Raw genomic sequence first — 13,910 nt, forward strand, 5'->3', positions numbered from 1 at the left:
CTCTGCTATTGTTCTCATGAAACTTCCGTACGCGGAAGCATGGATGTGCTTTATCGTCGCGCCCTCGTCAACCAACCCTGGTTGAATCTCGACCTTCATCTGATATATTGATGAGTATCAAACACGCGTTTGATGCTACCAACTCAAACGGAGATAAACGCACCGGTGAACTCGGATCGACGCATTCCAGTAGCCTGGAAAGCATGTGCGACAAGGCCGCTTTGCATTGATCATCCGTACCAGGTTTGTCATGGAGAACATCCGGCAATACTCCGATGAGCTGTGGTATTCGACCAGTCAGCGCCTCCAGTTCGGATTGTTCAGCCACGTCAGGCACTGCGTCCGCCGCCAATGAGTTACTCTTTAGCTTGGGAACCCGTGAGACGATACGAGCATAGTCAATGAATAGCTAGGAAGGCGCAAGAATAAATCATATGAACAAGGTCTAGCAACAACCGAAATCCGTACCTGACCCCCGACTCCAAAATCGTCTATGAGACTCGCATCAAGTGAAGCAAAGAGACGTTTGAGGACACCAAGCTCATCTCTCAATACTGCTTCCGGAGCCAAGTAAGTAATTGCAAGTTCGTGAGCAGCGCGGTGCGCCATCGCATCTCTATAAAGCTCATATGCTCCATATACGTCACCCGAATAGAACGCATGAGTAGCCTGTCGCTTGTGATGAGTCGAGAAAATGGCAAGCATGTCTTCGCCGCACCTTTGCCTCATCAATCCACTCCATCGGTATTCGTAAACTACCATGCAGCCCCTGTGTCGTGTACTCATTTAATAAAGGGGCTGATTGAGCTAACAGCTCCTTAATTGCGCGTTTACGACTAACAGCGCGCAATTAGCAGAAGTAAGCCCTTTTAGAACGCAGAGTCCTCACCCAACGTCATCTTCTAGGAATAAAAGCACATATGCTGCTTCTTGAACAAGACCCTCTTGTTGCAACTGTGCGGCAAAGTTCGTCGTCAGGGCGTTTGCCACCTGACTGTACCCCTCAAGTTCCTGTGTAGTAATCGTGTCATCCTCCATCGCATCATATAGCTGGCGGTCCGTGAAATCGCGAACCCGAAGGCAGCGTGCGAGAAGAATATACAAGAACCATGACATCCGGAAATCACGCGGGTTGGAAGAAAAGCTCACTGGGTCAAGAGCGGATTCTAGGGTCATTGAAGAAGATACCGATAGTTTCATGAGGTTGAAGAGCCCGTCCTTCGCTTCGGATGCGCCAGAGGTTGATGTGGAATAAAACGGTTTTGGGAATCCCACCCTCCCATGGGCCGCCTGAACAATTTGTTCATAAACCCCGAAGGTTTCTCGTAGCGGCGTATTTAATGAGCTCGAGTACCAGAGCTGCAACCCGAGAACCCGTAACCAATCAAGATCTTTTGGAACGTCAATATTCTCTCTCCAGCTGCTCCCTTCTAATACATCGACTTCTCCTGCAGCTAGCGCATATAGTTTGCGAATCGAATTACGCATGAACGCGTCCTCCTTTTCCTCTTTCCAGATTTGTAGTTGTTCGAGGATATCTTCGCGGAACTCAGCATCTCCGGGTATTTGGGATATAATTGTAGCGAGTCTAACATTTCCTCCGTTCATTAGAGCTTCGACAGCTTTTTCGACTTGATTCCCAGTTAAATACAAGAAGGCCACTTGAGCAGAATCATTAGATGCGACAGCCTTGATGTCTTGTTCAACCGATGATGATACTGTTCTGGACAGCCACGCAGACAAGGCGTCTACTCGACGAAGCGCTGAGATACGATTTCGTACATCGGCAGGAGCGTCTTCCTGCAAATGCAAATCGAGAGGATCGAAGAGCGCATGGCCTAATCGAAAAACGGAAGCACAATGCGACTTGTCTTGGGCGGTGAAAAGAGACGAGAAGGAGGAGAATGAGACAGCGGCCCTTAGTGTTGCGTACGGAGTGTTGCCGTTTTCAACTGAAGGAGCCACAATCTCTGAATGAGAAAGGAGGTGCTGCAGCAAATCCGGGGAACTTGTCTGTGCAACTCGAAGAGTCGTGAGACCGACTTCAGAAGAGTTCCCGAGCTTTGATCTATAAAGTTGAAAGAGACTGATAAACAGACAGGACATCTAATAACGTCAAAAGAGACTTACGACGAAGCCCCAGAACTTAACTGCCCTACATGTACTAGCTTGTTACCTGGACCCCATCCTACCCGAAATGAGCGACCCATGCTTAAACCCGCATCGAGAAACATGTTCTCTCGTTTAGCACTGACAGATTCTGACAATGAAATGCGCGCGTATTTTCGTGGAGGTGGTTTCGAGCGCGGCTGTGCGAACGAAGTGCGATTTCGCGTTTGTGGTTCCTTGTGCACATCGGAGGGTCGCTGGTGTTTCAGAAAAGAGAATGAATCCTTTGTTTCCGGTTTTGATAGTTCTGGCACGCGAAACAGCGATGTCTGCATGACATGAACCCTGTGAGGCTCAAGATTAAGTTGCTTCGCCCACGGAATCGGTTCTTCTTCTTCCTCCATACGGTCAGCAATATTTTCATCCTCATCGTCCATAACTGAGTCGTCGTCGTCGTCGTCCTCATCCTCGTCCGTCACGTAGAGGTCATCATGAATGCTGCCTTCCGTGTATGGTGAGGATGGCCGACTCGATGCAGCCGACAAAGAGCGTCTAGGTATTCCATTCCTAGTTTTTCTCGACTCCATTGCGTGTGCCGAAGATTCGGCAGATGAGCCATCATCGTCACTATCGCTTGCGAAAGCTTTGAAGCGCGCCATTTGGCGTAGAACAGGAGGCAGGGGAGCAAGTGGAACGCGCAATGGAAAGAAAGACTGCGTCCACGAAACAAAACGAGAGGCACGTGGGATCGTGGGATCGTGGGATCGTGGGAACTCGACACCAGTCTTTGATGATGAAGGCATAGCGAACTTTTTTTCTTCATGCTCTCATGTCAAATTACAAGTCTGTTCATTCACCCACACTGGCTTGTGCCAAAAGCAGAGCAGAAAATAATGACTGGGTGTCTGAGTGCTCGACTTAAGTCATCGCGTTTTCTGTACTTTCTCCAGTCGGTTAACGCTGGGCCGGTAGTCCATACATGTTACCATATCACACAAATGGAATGCATCCACTCTACTGTATAGGAACAACTTTGTATCAAACGGATACTATACCGTCGCTCTGAAAGGCCTATCTTTGGTCGAGGCGCGTAGGTTTACAACATTGTAATAAATGATACTAATGAACGTGGAAGAGCAACTCGAGTTCGACTGACTCAAATCTCAGATGCAGAAGATCAAGCACTAATGACGAAGTCCACTCATAGTGAGCATAGAACCGAAATGATAGCAACGTTAGTGGGATTCAGTCCGCGAGGGAATGAAAAAGAGAAACACACAGACCTTATAAGGCACATTAACGGAACCTAATGAGGGGGATCACGTGGCTTGTTCGACGCGAATCCGCGACGCGACAAAAGGACGCGTCTGCCTGTAGCGTGACAGAACATTGCCCCGGTATTTTGCTCCCTTCCGCGAGCCTCATCTCCTTCTCTCCACCCCCCATGTCGCGTCCCTCGATCTCTCGGACTTGCTCCCTATCTTCAACCTCTAGCTTCAGCTCTCTCTCTGAACTCACTGGTGAAGCAGATAATGAGACACAACCCACTGCGTCTCAATCCTCCGAAACGAAGCGTACTCGGAAACGCTTCTCACAGGATCAGCTCGTCGTGCTTGAGCAGGCATACCATAAGTCGAGCCATCCGACGCGTGACGAACGCGAGGAAATAGCCAAACAAACTGATATGTGAGTCAATTATTATGCTCAACCACACTTACGTTCACTAATCGCGTCACTTCAATAGGAGTGTGAAGTCCGTAACAATCTGGTTCCAGAACAAACGACAAATGGAGCGTAAAATGGCACTCAACAACTCATTAAGCCATAACGCTCCACTGCCTCTCGCAATGTATCCCATTCAACAATCCACACAGCAAGTTTCAGTAACGGACCCATTAAGTCGCTCTAACTCAGCATTATTACACCCTTCCGCGTCACAGCCCAAGAACAAGCATCGACTCCCATCGCGTACTGCAAGCGGCTTTCTCTCCCTAGACCGCGTTGCATCTCGGACTGAGCGTGTTCCGCGAACTCCCACAAAACTCATCCGGCACGTTTCTGTACATGAATCCCGTTCCCGTTCTCCCGAGGCATTATGGGAATCTATGCTCTCTTCGCCGATCCAGCCCGAAGGCAATGATAAGCCCAGTAACTCCCATCCGGAATCTCCTTCGGCGCGTGACCTACTTGACTTTGCTTCGACTCGAAACGCAAGGCGTGGAAGTCGATCGAAAGGACGGCGTTCTCTCGAATGGGCCTGTGCAGCTGCCCGAATGACAGTAGACAAAGATGACGAGGATACAGAACTAGACGAACCTTTGTCACGACCATCATCTGTTTTTATCGACACAGACGAAGCTCGGAGCATCGACGACGACGCTAGTACAGAGATCATTGACACAGAGATGGAGAGTATTGTCGATAGTCACGAGGCCATTACACCTGATGCCAGTCACAACGACTTCACGTATCAGCCATCAACTACTCAGGTTCTTGACAACCCCGGAGACGACAGAACGACCTTAGACGATGAAAATACTGTTAGAATGGCTCTGGACAAAACAAAACACGTCGGAGATGACGATATGGATAACGACAAGGAGACCTTGGACGCCGCTTTGGCTCTTTGCGGCCTTAGCACACTACGCGGATGACATGCTATCAAAACGGACCAGCCTTAATAACGAACCGATGGTATTACACAAAACGCAAATCCAACAGTCAAACCTGACTGATGCCAAATCAAATTCATTTTCTTCCCTGCAATTTTTTCTCTCTTCTGTAGATGCTGTCAAAACAACTGCACATTTTTTACATAGTGTTCAACCCCACCATACCACCGCATTTGGGTTTGTATAGCTGAAGCGCAATGTTCTTTGTTTTTTTATTTATGTGCTATTCTTGTAGAGAAAAATCTCCTCATAATAGGAGCCAATCCATGGTATGATTAGTATATTAGTATATTATTTTAAGGTTGTCAGACTCGCGAAGTGCACATGGAAATTATTGCGACGTATTATCTGTAAGATCATCCAAGAAAAATAAGGAAAGCAACCAGTTATGCCCAACGAATCTTAAAAAGCCTGTATCCCGACTCGTCTTTCCTTCCAATACCCTCACTCCTTTCCAAGTCACGGACTTGCACAGCTTTCAAGGACAATTCGTCGGAAGACTTGACCAACTCCGTATCGAGAGTAGGGAACACGTCAAAAACCTTAGCAGCGAGCCCCTCGCGTCGCCCGATATTGCGCAAGGCAATGAACATCCAGAAGACGCCTCCTTCAGGGTAGGATGGAGAGGGCCTCTTGAGCAGACGTGATACGCAGTCCTTGATCCATCCTGCGTGCTCTGGTTCGTATATCACGTCTGCGGCGAGAATAAGGTCGTACGGCGCGTCGAAGGGATGTTCCCAGGATGGATGTTGCCAGTCGAACGGGTAAACATCTACCGGAAGGTGCGTGTCGGAAGCGAAATTCGACTCGACGTTCCTCTTAAGATTTAAAAGTACATCCGGGTGGTAGTCCGTCGCGACGATTTGTGGGAATCCAAAGGGCTTGCCCCCGCTCAATGCACGACAGATTTTTGCAGTTACGATGCTTAGCATGCCTGTTCCCGCACCAAGCTCGAGGACACGACGTGTCCGTCCTGAAACAATGTTAAAACCCGCTGGATTCTCCGACGTCATCCGAGCGAAACAAATCGAACTTGGCCAACTTTGTAGCCCGACGGAACTATGATCCTCCGTTGCCTGCAAGTCATTCAGTTCCACACATATGTTAGTTCCAGCGTCGGCCGGACCCAAAGGAAATTTGAATTTACGCGAGAGAGCTTCGTCGTCGACCTCGTTGATGTTGGCGCAAGAAGAGAGAAGTGAGGCGGCTTTCTCTATTAAAACCTCCCTTTCCTCCAGTTCGTCATCTAGTAGTTCCTGGTCATTGGGGAGCATCCATGACGAAGAACGGGAGATGAAGCCCGTCAACCAGCGAATAGTAAGTTCCCGCTCAAACGAATCATGCCGGACTGTTTGCAGGGTCTCGGAGAGTGGTTCGTCCCGTCCGTCATCATCGGGCTCGTCCTCTTCTGCGGATGCATAACCAGAATCGACCACAGTTTCCTTCACTTGTTTGATGTTCCTCCACCTTATGCTGGAACGGAGACTTGCATCGAGGTGAGCGAGTGACCCTTCAGCCCGTCCATCGCTGTGGCGTCCAGATGAAAGTTGTGCATCGTCGCCCTTTGAATAAATTAACGCCAATTTTTCCATAGCATCTTCAACGATCGCAGTTGATGTTTCACAGAGGCGAGCTAACGGAAACAGAAACCCAGATGGATTAAAGTCGTTCATACTGTTATCTAAATTGCCGAAGCCGCAAGTCGAAAGCTTCCGAATCTATAAGTCTATAAAGCGTCTATATGTCTATCGCGAAAGTTGGGTATCGTCTATAGTCTATAAGATGTTGGATGAAGCGAGAGGGTGGGGTCAGAGACCCCCGAATCCATTCATTGTTGGCAAGTACGGTGTTGGACGAGAGTAAGAGGCAGGCGAAAGCAAATTTTGCTGATGTTTGGCCATGATCAACGCATCCTTATCGGGTTTGATATCTGTACATACATGTAAATACATATAAATATGCACCAGCAAACCGTTTTTTGATCACGAGTCTGCTTCCGACCCTTGCATGCTCATTGTCCATCGAAACACGGCGCTAATGTTAGCTTTGTATGACCACAAATCAAGCTTCGCTGCAATGCTGTGTTATGCCCTGGTAAGCTACTGACTAACTCTCAGCTCATCGTGGGAGACCATGATCGAAAACTAGTGCGGATTGGCTTGAAATAACTGACACGACCGACGAAGCCCGCTTAAGCTCCAGTGCTATCAGAGCTTTGAAATGTCATGTCCGAGATAAAACGCTCCAGCACGTGATCATTTGCATCTACTTACTATCTGCTCATAGACTCAAACTGCTTCGCGCTATTTGTTTAGCCATGTCATTTTCTGAGTCGTGTCCGTTGCAATCGCACCCTTATGCCCATATCTTGCTGCCGTTGGAAACAATATTGAAGATTTACTGGGCTGAGCTGACTCAGACCGCTTCTTTACTGTCCGGCAGACCTGTGTGAGCAGGAACCATTGAATCTGGTGACGCTTCTAAACTTCTACTCTTGGGAATTTTGTTCCGTTTGCCGGCTGTATAAAAAGGAGTATGTGTACTACGGAATTCTCCTCAAAATACGTGATACCTCTCTTTAGCTCCTCTCGTCACACTTGAAAGAAATATGGATTTAAACACCATGCAGATGATTTCAAATATCAGTCCCTGGTATTTCTGTCTTCTTCCCGCCGCGGTTCTCGTTCTACTAGTGGTTCCCTACTTCATTGATCCCTATTGGATCCGAAGAAATGAGGTGAGGGGACCCTTTTTAGCCAGTCTCACTAGCCTCTGGTTCGGATGGAATGCAACTCGTGGGCATCTTTCTCAAGTGGTCCACGACTTGCACAAGAAATTCGGTGAGTATCATACCTGCACAGTGGGGATTTTATGCAGAACTTCGCTTCTCAATGAAGCTTCTTCCGTATATCAATTCACGCGCGTTCATATGTACTAAAATATCTACAATGTAGGTACATTCGTAAGGCTATCGCCCAACCATGTCTCAATCAGCGACCCAGATGCGCTCCAGACAATCTATGGCCACGGTAAAGGCTTGATGAAATCGGACTATTATGACGCCTTCAAGGGCCTTCGACCGAGCATCTTCAGTACTCGTGACAGAGCGTTTCACGCATGGAAACGCAAGGCCATCTCTCATATTTTCTCACCGAAAAGTGTCATAGACTTCGAGCCATACATCCATCTCCATCTTACCGAACTTTTCGAGCAATGGGACAAGCTATATGACGGCGGCAAGAGAGGACTTTCGGGCGTAGAAGGCGAAGGCTGGAATGGACGTCAGGGGCGCGTATGGTTCAATATTATGCCCTGGTTTAATTATCTGACGTTTGATATCATTGGTGTGTTTTTTATTTTTCGTTTGACTGTTACCTTACTTAGCCCCACCGCACAGGTGACTTGGCATTCGGCGCACCATTTGGCATGATTCGCAAAGGAAAGGATGCTGCACCAGTCGCAGTAGACCTGAAAGCTGCAATAGCACAATATGGTCAGGCGGGGATAGACGGACAAGATTTAGAAAAACCAGCTATCCAGGTCAAAGAAGTACCCGCCGTGCAGATATTAAACGATCGAACCTTTTTGGCCTCTCATCAGGCTGCTTTTCCGAAGCCCCTGCGTCCCCTCTTAGCGCTTCTGCCGCAATACGCGGAAATGGCCAAGCATTCGGATGAATTCATTGGATTCGCCGTTGCAGCGGTGGCGAAGCGTTTGGTATTCCCGACTGAGCGAGTAGATATTTTGAGTAAGCTTCAGCAGAGCAAGGACGAGAACGGAAACCCTCAAAGTAGGGAGGACCTTACCACGGATGGAATAACCCAACTCGTCGCAGGATCAGACACTGTTGCAAAGTGGGTATCTAATTCTACGCACAGTAAACGTTAATTGACCGATTTCTTGTGTGTTCACAGCACTTCATGTGGAATAACGTATCATATCGCTTCAAACCCATGCGTCCAAGCGAAGCTCCAAGCGGAACTCGACGATGCACTTGGTAAAGACATGGAGGATCCCGTTGTTACATACGCTCAGATTAAGAACTTGCCTTATCTCGAAGCGGTGCTTAACGAAGGCCAGCGTGTGTATTCAACAGCGGCTCTTGGACTGCAACGCATAGTTCCGGAAGGCGGTCTCACTATAAGCGGGAAATGGTTCCCGGAAGGTACTATTGTCAGCGTGCCAACGTATACTATTCATCGCGACCCTAAGGTTTGGGGTGAAGATGTGGACGTATTCCGACCGGAGAGGTGGCTTGAAGGCGATCATTCTGCCATGTCGAAGACACTCAATACATTTTCAATCGGACCAAGGTTAGCATTCAGCAATCTGAATAGTATTCATGGACCGACTGACTTGACGTGTGATATAGGGCGTGCGTTGGACGCAATCTAGCCCTGCTAGAACTGCATATCTTCATTGCGTCCATCTTCTATCGGTATGAACTTGTGCTCGAAGAGCCCGATAAGCCGGTGAGGTGCTCCACTATAATCGAATCTAATGCGTTTTCATTCAAACTGTGATAACAGCTCGAGACACATGAGGGCTTCATACGAAAGCCGCTTACATGTCGTGTGGGCATGAAGCGTCGCGATGTCTGACTTTGGGTGTTTGCAAAAGGCTAATTTCCATGAATAGTACTTAAGTTCGTCATCTGAGAATCTTGCCTACGGGATTGAATAGCATGTACAAATGTATCGAAGTTATCCAACTTAGTAGTGTTTCTTGTGTACTCGACAATGATTAAGACAGACAGTATCTAGCTGCTATAAATTTTACGCAATACAACAGTATCAATTTAGCTCTGCAGGCTCTCTCCTGACTGATTGTTTATCCGGTATAGGTAAACTAATCTGTTCGAATCAAATTTCCTTGGTATAATTAGCCTTCAGAGTACAAAATATCATTTGCTATGTGAACATTATGAACACTTCCGGCTACGAGATGCCAATCAATATCCAGCAGTAAGAATTCACAATCATCTCCCAGATTGTAGTAGAGCACTTTCAAACAAAGGGGCCACTTTTCTTATATATCTTTAGATGTGCAAGAATTGTTCAAGTGCAAATTACATTGTTAAAGCTTTAAGTAATATGACTAAATAATTAATCTCCGCAAATCCCAAAATAGATTGTTCAGATAGAGATACTCCTGTCGAGTCCGAGCACCGACATCTACATCCAAGATTGTTCCTCCGGTTCTAGTAGATCAATCTAGACATTTATCTGTTAGTTTATCGGCACGATTAACTCACATCGCTCAGACGTACCGGTAGACATGGGGCCAATGCTTTCGACGACGGTTTAGATCTCTTGTTGAATGAGGTCTTCTTCCGGCCTCCCGATAGTCGCGTACGACTACGAGGCATAACGAAACTGCACTCCTCTTCGTCGAGCAAACTTATCTAGATGATATCGCAGTGTTAGAATATGCATACACCTCATTTAATAATGATCATTCACCTGGCTATCTGACCACTGAGTCATCCTAGGAGCGCTCAAAGGAAGCCGAGGGACTGTAGGTAAAGACCATGGTCCTGGCGAGTTCCATGCTTGATTATCATCTTCAAGCAGTTCGTTCTGAAAAACGAGTAAGTTATATATCGACGTTAACTGACAGAGCCAAACACTCACAGTCGAATCGGACTCTGGTTCGTGTGTTTCGGCGGGCTCATCGATGATGAAGTCAACCTATAAGCGAGAGGTTAACGGGGCACACGCTTCCGTAGAGCATAAAGCGATGTACCAGAGTACTACATTCGGAAGAGCTTCCAGACAGCGTCACTTCGTCAGAATTGACGTTCTCTCGCTGTTGGTTATCTCATAAGCATATCGCTAAAGACGAATAGGAAGAATCAAGACGTACTCGTCTGAATGTACCAGAGATAACGGCGTTCAGACTCTTCTTGACGGATTTCCGGATCATCTCTTGAGGACCGTTTACGATAGAAACCTGTTATCCAGCATCAGCCATATCCCTTCTCGTCAATGTTAGAGAACAACAGCTGAGAGGACGTACGATTATGGTGGTAGAGGGCAGGAAAAAGAGCGGAAAGATATGGTCGAAATTCGGATTGAGTACGGGGACTCTTAGCAGGCTTCAGATGCTTTGCTCCATACATATAGGAGTAGGAAGTATTCAACATTCCCCTCCGGTCCGTCGTGTGCCATGTAATTCATAACACGTGGATAAACCACAGCAACAAAGCAAAACAGCCAACGCATTCCGAACAGAGACGAGTAGCAACGCCACGACCTCGGTTTGCCTTGTTAGGAGGTCATGCAGTTCGAACTCGAGCGGTGCCGATCCCCGTAGCGGTAGCGATTCAACTCAGACCTACTTCGGCATGCTCACAAGGCTAGCGGAGCCGCAATTTCAGCGTCATTATAGTCTAAATTTATCATCTGTAAGCGCGGATAGTTCGGAAAAGAGATGCATAAACAGCTCGCGGAGTAAATACGGGATTCTTTCGCACCGGCTCCGCTCCGACGTTCTTTCCGCAGTAATTCAATCCTGAATACTACAGTACAATCGAAAAGCGAGGATCACACGACTTAGTGCAACCGGTGAAGAGGCCCCTCCAGAGCAGGTACACCGAAAATGAGTAGCTAAAACGCCAGTGGTTTGCCAGTACCTGGTTAAAAGAGTTGCACCTCGGCAGCACTGTCAAACAAGGATAGTACCACGTTACCAATGCTCTGTCTCTACAAACAGCGGTAGAACCAATTCCATGGGACGGAATGCACCGAATCGTTGGATAAATGGCGGTAGATTCACGGAGTTGCACAGTCTAAAAACAAGGTAGCAGGGAGAGTTGACAGAGACAGCATAGAGATGTGGAAAGCAAGCGATTGTGATCTCAGAGAAGTCGCCGAGGTTTCCTCTTGAGTAAAAATGCTCGACCGGTTCGTGGGTATGATCATGATATCATCAAGTTCAGTTGAGTGCTGACCCAGCTAACACGTGAGTTTCGGAAGATGTGAGAATAGACTCACTATTCCGCGCCTTTTCATTCGTCAGAACCAGGCGATTAGTGAGAACTACAACTTGTTTCAAAATATACCCAAAGTTCGCCAAGAAAACAAATCTAGGCTAGAACAAGACGGAATGACGTCAGTTAATAATGACAATATTAATGCAGTGCAAGAACTGTGTCAGAAAACAAGTTAAACAGGCTGAGTAACGTGGGAGTATCGATCAATGAGAGTCGCATCTCACCCACGACGTTCTCGATGATAAGGCAAAGCTACACAAATACACCTTTCGGGACATTTGCATTTGTACATTCTAATCCTCCTCCATGGCTCCCCCGTCGCCCAGACCAGTACCAGTCTTTGGGTTCCCCCCATCTATATCCTCGAAAAGAAGTTGACCTTGCTGTTCTTCCATCCACTGCACGCTGCGCTTTTCGTCCATAAAGTACGTATAAGCTCGCCTCAAGTCTTCAACATCAACTCGCTCTGCTTTACGCTTGGTGGCAACAACATGTGCGCATGAGATAAGATTTAAAGCATATCGGAGTGTTGTCTGCTTGCCCATGGAAGTTAAGACATTGAGTGCGTCTGCAGTCAAGGTTACGTCTTCCTCTTGACATCTACCAGTAGAAGGACGGACAGGTGAGTAATTGCTATGCAAAGAAATATATGAACCGATTTTACCGAATTTTGATAATTTGCTCTATATCCTCTTCGGCGTAAGGCTTCGTGCTCACGATTAGAACACGGTCTAGCAGGTCCACTGGTAACCCATGTGGACTCTTGATTTTTGTTCCACGAACACGGCTCATCCCCCGGTTTGACGCCATGATGAACAGCGGGGAGAGCTCGTTTTCCAACGCACGGTTTAAGAATGAGAAACATTCAACGTCAAGCATGTGGACTTCGTCGATGAATAGCACCTAATGGCGCGTCAATATTGGAAGTCAAACAAGAAACAGAACACTTACACCAGGTATAATCTCTGCTTTGCCTTCTTCCCTCCATTCTGCAACCTTTGTGTTGATTTGATTCCGGAGTTCAGGCTTGATCTCCCCAGTGTCTCCAGCGAAAAGAGCCAAGAAGCCCTGCGTTCGGCTGTTTATCACGTCAATTTCGTGTAACGATACCGTGTGTATAACCTCTTTGCGTTTTTGTAACTCGCCCTCGGGACATTGCACAAATTTCGTCTAATACAGCCATCATGAGTTTAAATACACATTGGGCCGCGGTGAAGACACATACATCAGCACCCATGGCGTCGTAGTCTCTCGAACGAGCAAACGAGCGACCGAGTTTCGATATTCGACCAGATGCCTTGTCGATCGAAACCACGTCTCCAGCGAGAACCTTTTCTTTTGATAACGCATCGATCATTTTTGTCCCGAGGTCATAGATTGTCTCCATGTCGGTTGTTTTGATTGTTAGCTTTCCAGTTTTGGTGGCCTGACATATGCAGTGTCAGAACTTTGAAACCTTAACACAAAACGACAAACCTACCCCAGTTAAGCTTCTGTCAATTTGTATTTCGACAACCTCTCCCTCAATAATCTCTGTTTCCTCTTTGATTCGTACACCAATACTTCTTCGGAAGGCTTGCGTCAACGCTTCAGTTTTGGACATGGAAAGCGAGAAGACTTCGCTAGCAGCAATCATCGTGAAAGGTACATCAGATCCGAGGGCCTGCGCCATTCCTATTCTACGCGTTAAAATGACAAATTACGCGTCGCGTCGCAAGCAAAAGAAGTACACACCCATAGCAATAGCAGTCTTCCCGGTTGAAGGTGGGCCAGCGAAAAGTATAGCTCTACCAGCTATACGGCCTTCTTGGATCATCTTCAGAATCATTCCCGCTGCTTTTCTCGCCTTCCCCTGGCCAACCATGCCTTGTGAATTAGCCCGAGGTTCTAACCTTTCATCAAGACCTAGTCCACGAATATGTGAGTGAGCGCCAATGCGCTCGATTTTGGTGATGTCCCGCAGCTCAGCGGTTCCAGTAGAAATTTGGGTAGCCTATGAGCATTCTCAATACGATTTTAAACTCCTTACTGAACTTCAAATGAGGACTCACCATGATAGTTAAAGGTCAACTTGTGCAGTAGGCGTTTCAAAGAAAGCGGAGGTCACGCGACGCGTCACACCCAATTTGGGCATG

The 13,910-nt window shown here is 47.3% G+C and overlaps 6 protein-coding genes across 6 annotated transcripts; 2 read left to right on the plus strand and 4 right to left on the minus strand.

The window, feature by feature from the left end:
- Window positions 1-67: 67 nt before the first annotated feature.
- On the minus strand, window positions 68-2,513 carry FOMMEDRAFT_83835 (uncharacterized protein; the record flags this gene model as incomplete). The annotated part of the gene is made up of 5 exons (XM_007265054.1): window positions 68-409; window positions 469-669; window positions 719-836; window positions 890-2,068; window positions 2,131-2,513. 5 exons carry the CDS (start codon window positions 2,511-2,513, stop codon window positions 68-70), a joined length of 2,223 nt encoding a protein of 740 aa, XP_007265116.1.
- Window positions 2,514-3,553: 1,040 nt separating this feature from the next.
- Window positions 3,554-4,936, plus strand: FOMMEDRAFT_145821 (homeobox-domain-containing protein; the record flags this gene model as incomplete). The annotated part of the gene is made up of 2 exons (XM_007265055.1): window positions 3,554-3,795; window positions 3,854-4,936. 2 exons carry the CDS (start codon window positions 3,554-3,556, stop codon window positions 4,761-4,763), a joined length of 1,152 nt encoding a protein of 383 aa, XP_007265117.1. The 3' UTR covers window positions 4,764-4,936.
- A 231-nt stretch (window positions 4,937-5,167) lies between these two features.
- FOMMEDRAFT_43901 (uncharacterized protein) lies at window positions 5,168-6,145 on the minus strand (the record flags this gene model as incomplete). Its single annotated transcript, XM_007265056.2, has 1 exon — window positions 5,168-6,145. A coding segment is annotated over one exon (978 nt), but the record flags the coding sequence as incomplete, so codon positions are not given.
- A 1,259-nt stretch (window positions 6,146-7,404) lies between these two features.
- Window positions 7,405-9,382, plus strand: FOMMEDRAFT_154594 (cytochrome P450 monooxygenase pc-bph; the record flags this gene model as incomplete). Its single annotated transcript, XM_007265057.1, has 6 exons — window positions 7,405-7,621; window positions 7,736-8,125; window positions 8,179-8,635; window positions 8,696-9,094; window positions 9,154-9,253; window positions 9,311-9,382. 6 exons carry the CDS (start codon window positions 7,405-7,407, stop codon window positions 9,380-9,382), a joined length of 1,635 nt encoding a protein of 544 aa, XP_007265119.1.
- Window positions 9,383-10,446: 1,064 nt separating this feature from the next.
- FOMMEDRAFT_139779 (uncharacterized protein) lies at window positions 10,447-11,322 on the minus strand. Its single transcript, XM_007265058.1, has 4 exons — window positions 10,800-11,322; window positions 10,647-10,733; window positions 10,527-10,589; window positions 10,447-10,471 (listed from the first exon to the last, which is right to left on the minus strand). Exons 1-3 carry the CDS (start codon window positions 10,924-10,926, stop codon window positions 10,570-10,572), a joined length of 234 nt encoding a protein of 77 aa, XP_007265120.1. The 5' UTR covers window positions 10,927-11,322; the 3' UTR covers window positions 10,447-10,471; window positions 10,527-10,569.
- Window positions 11,323-12,068: 746 nt separating this feature from the next.
- FOMMEDRAFT_132987 (DNA helicase) lies at window positions 12,069-13,829 on the minus strand (the record flags this gene model as incomplete). The annotated part of the gene is made up of 7 exons (XM_007265059.1): window positions 12,069-12,375; window positions 12,440-12,678; window positions 12,727-12,945; window positions 13,001-13,201; window positions 13,256-13,449; window positions 13,510-13,768; window positions 13,827-13,829. The coding sequence occupies 7 exons, from the start codon at window positions 13,827-13,829 to the stop codon at window positions 12,069-12,071; spliced, it is 1,422 nt and encodes a 473-aa protein (XP_007265121.1).
- Window positions 13,830-13,910: the final 81 nt, after the last annotated feature.

Source organism: Fomitiporia mediterranea, assembly GCF_000271605.1.
Source record: "Fomitiporia mediterranea MF3/22 unplaced genomic scaffold FOMMEscaffold_5, whole genome shotgun sequence".
NCBI lineage: Eukaryota > Fungi > Basidiomycota > Agaricomycetes > Hymenochaetales > Hymenochaetaceae > Fomitiporia > Fomitiporia mediterranea.

Coding starts and splice junctions, on each gene's coding strand:
- FOMMEDRAFT_139779 (XM_007265058.1), bottom strand. CDS start 10,926: ATGTTGAATACTTCCTACTCCTATATGTATGGAGCAAAGCATCTGAAG. Junction 10,734..10,799: donor TGCCCTCTACCACCATAATC/GTACGTCCTCTC, acceptor GCTGGATAACAG/GTTTCTATCGTAAACGGTCC. Junction 10,590..10,646: donor TCTCTGGTACATTCAGACGA/GTACGTCTTGAT, acceptor GATAACCAACAG/CGAGAGAACGTCAATTCTGA.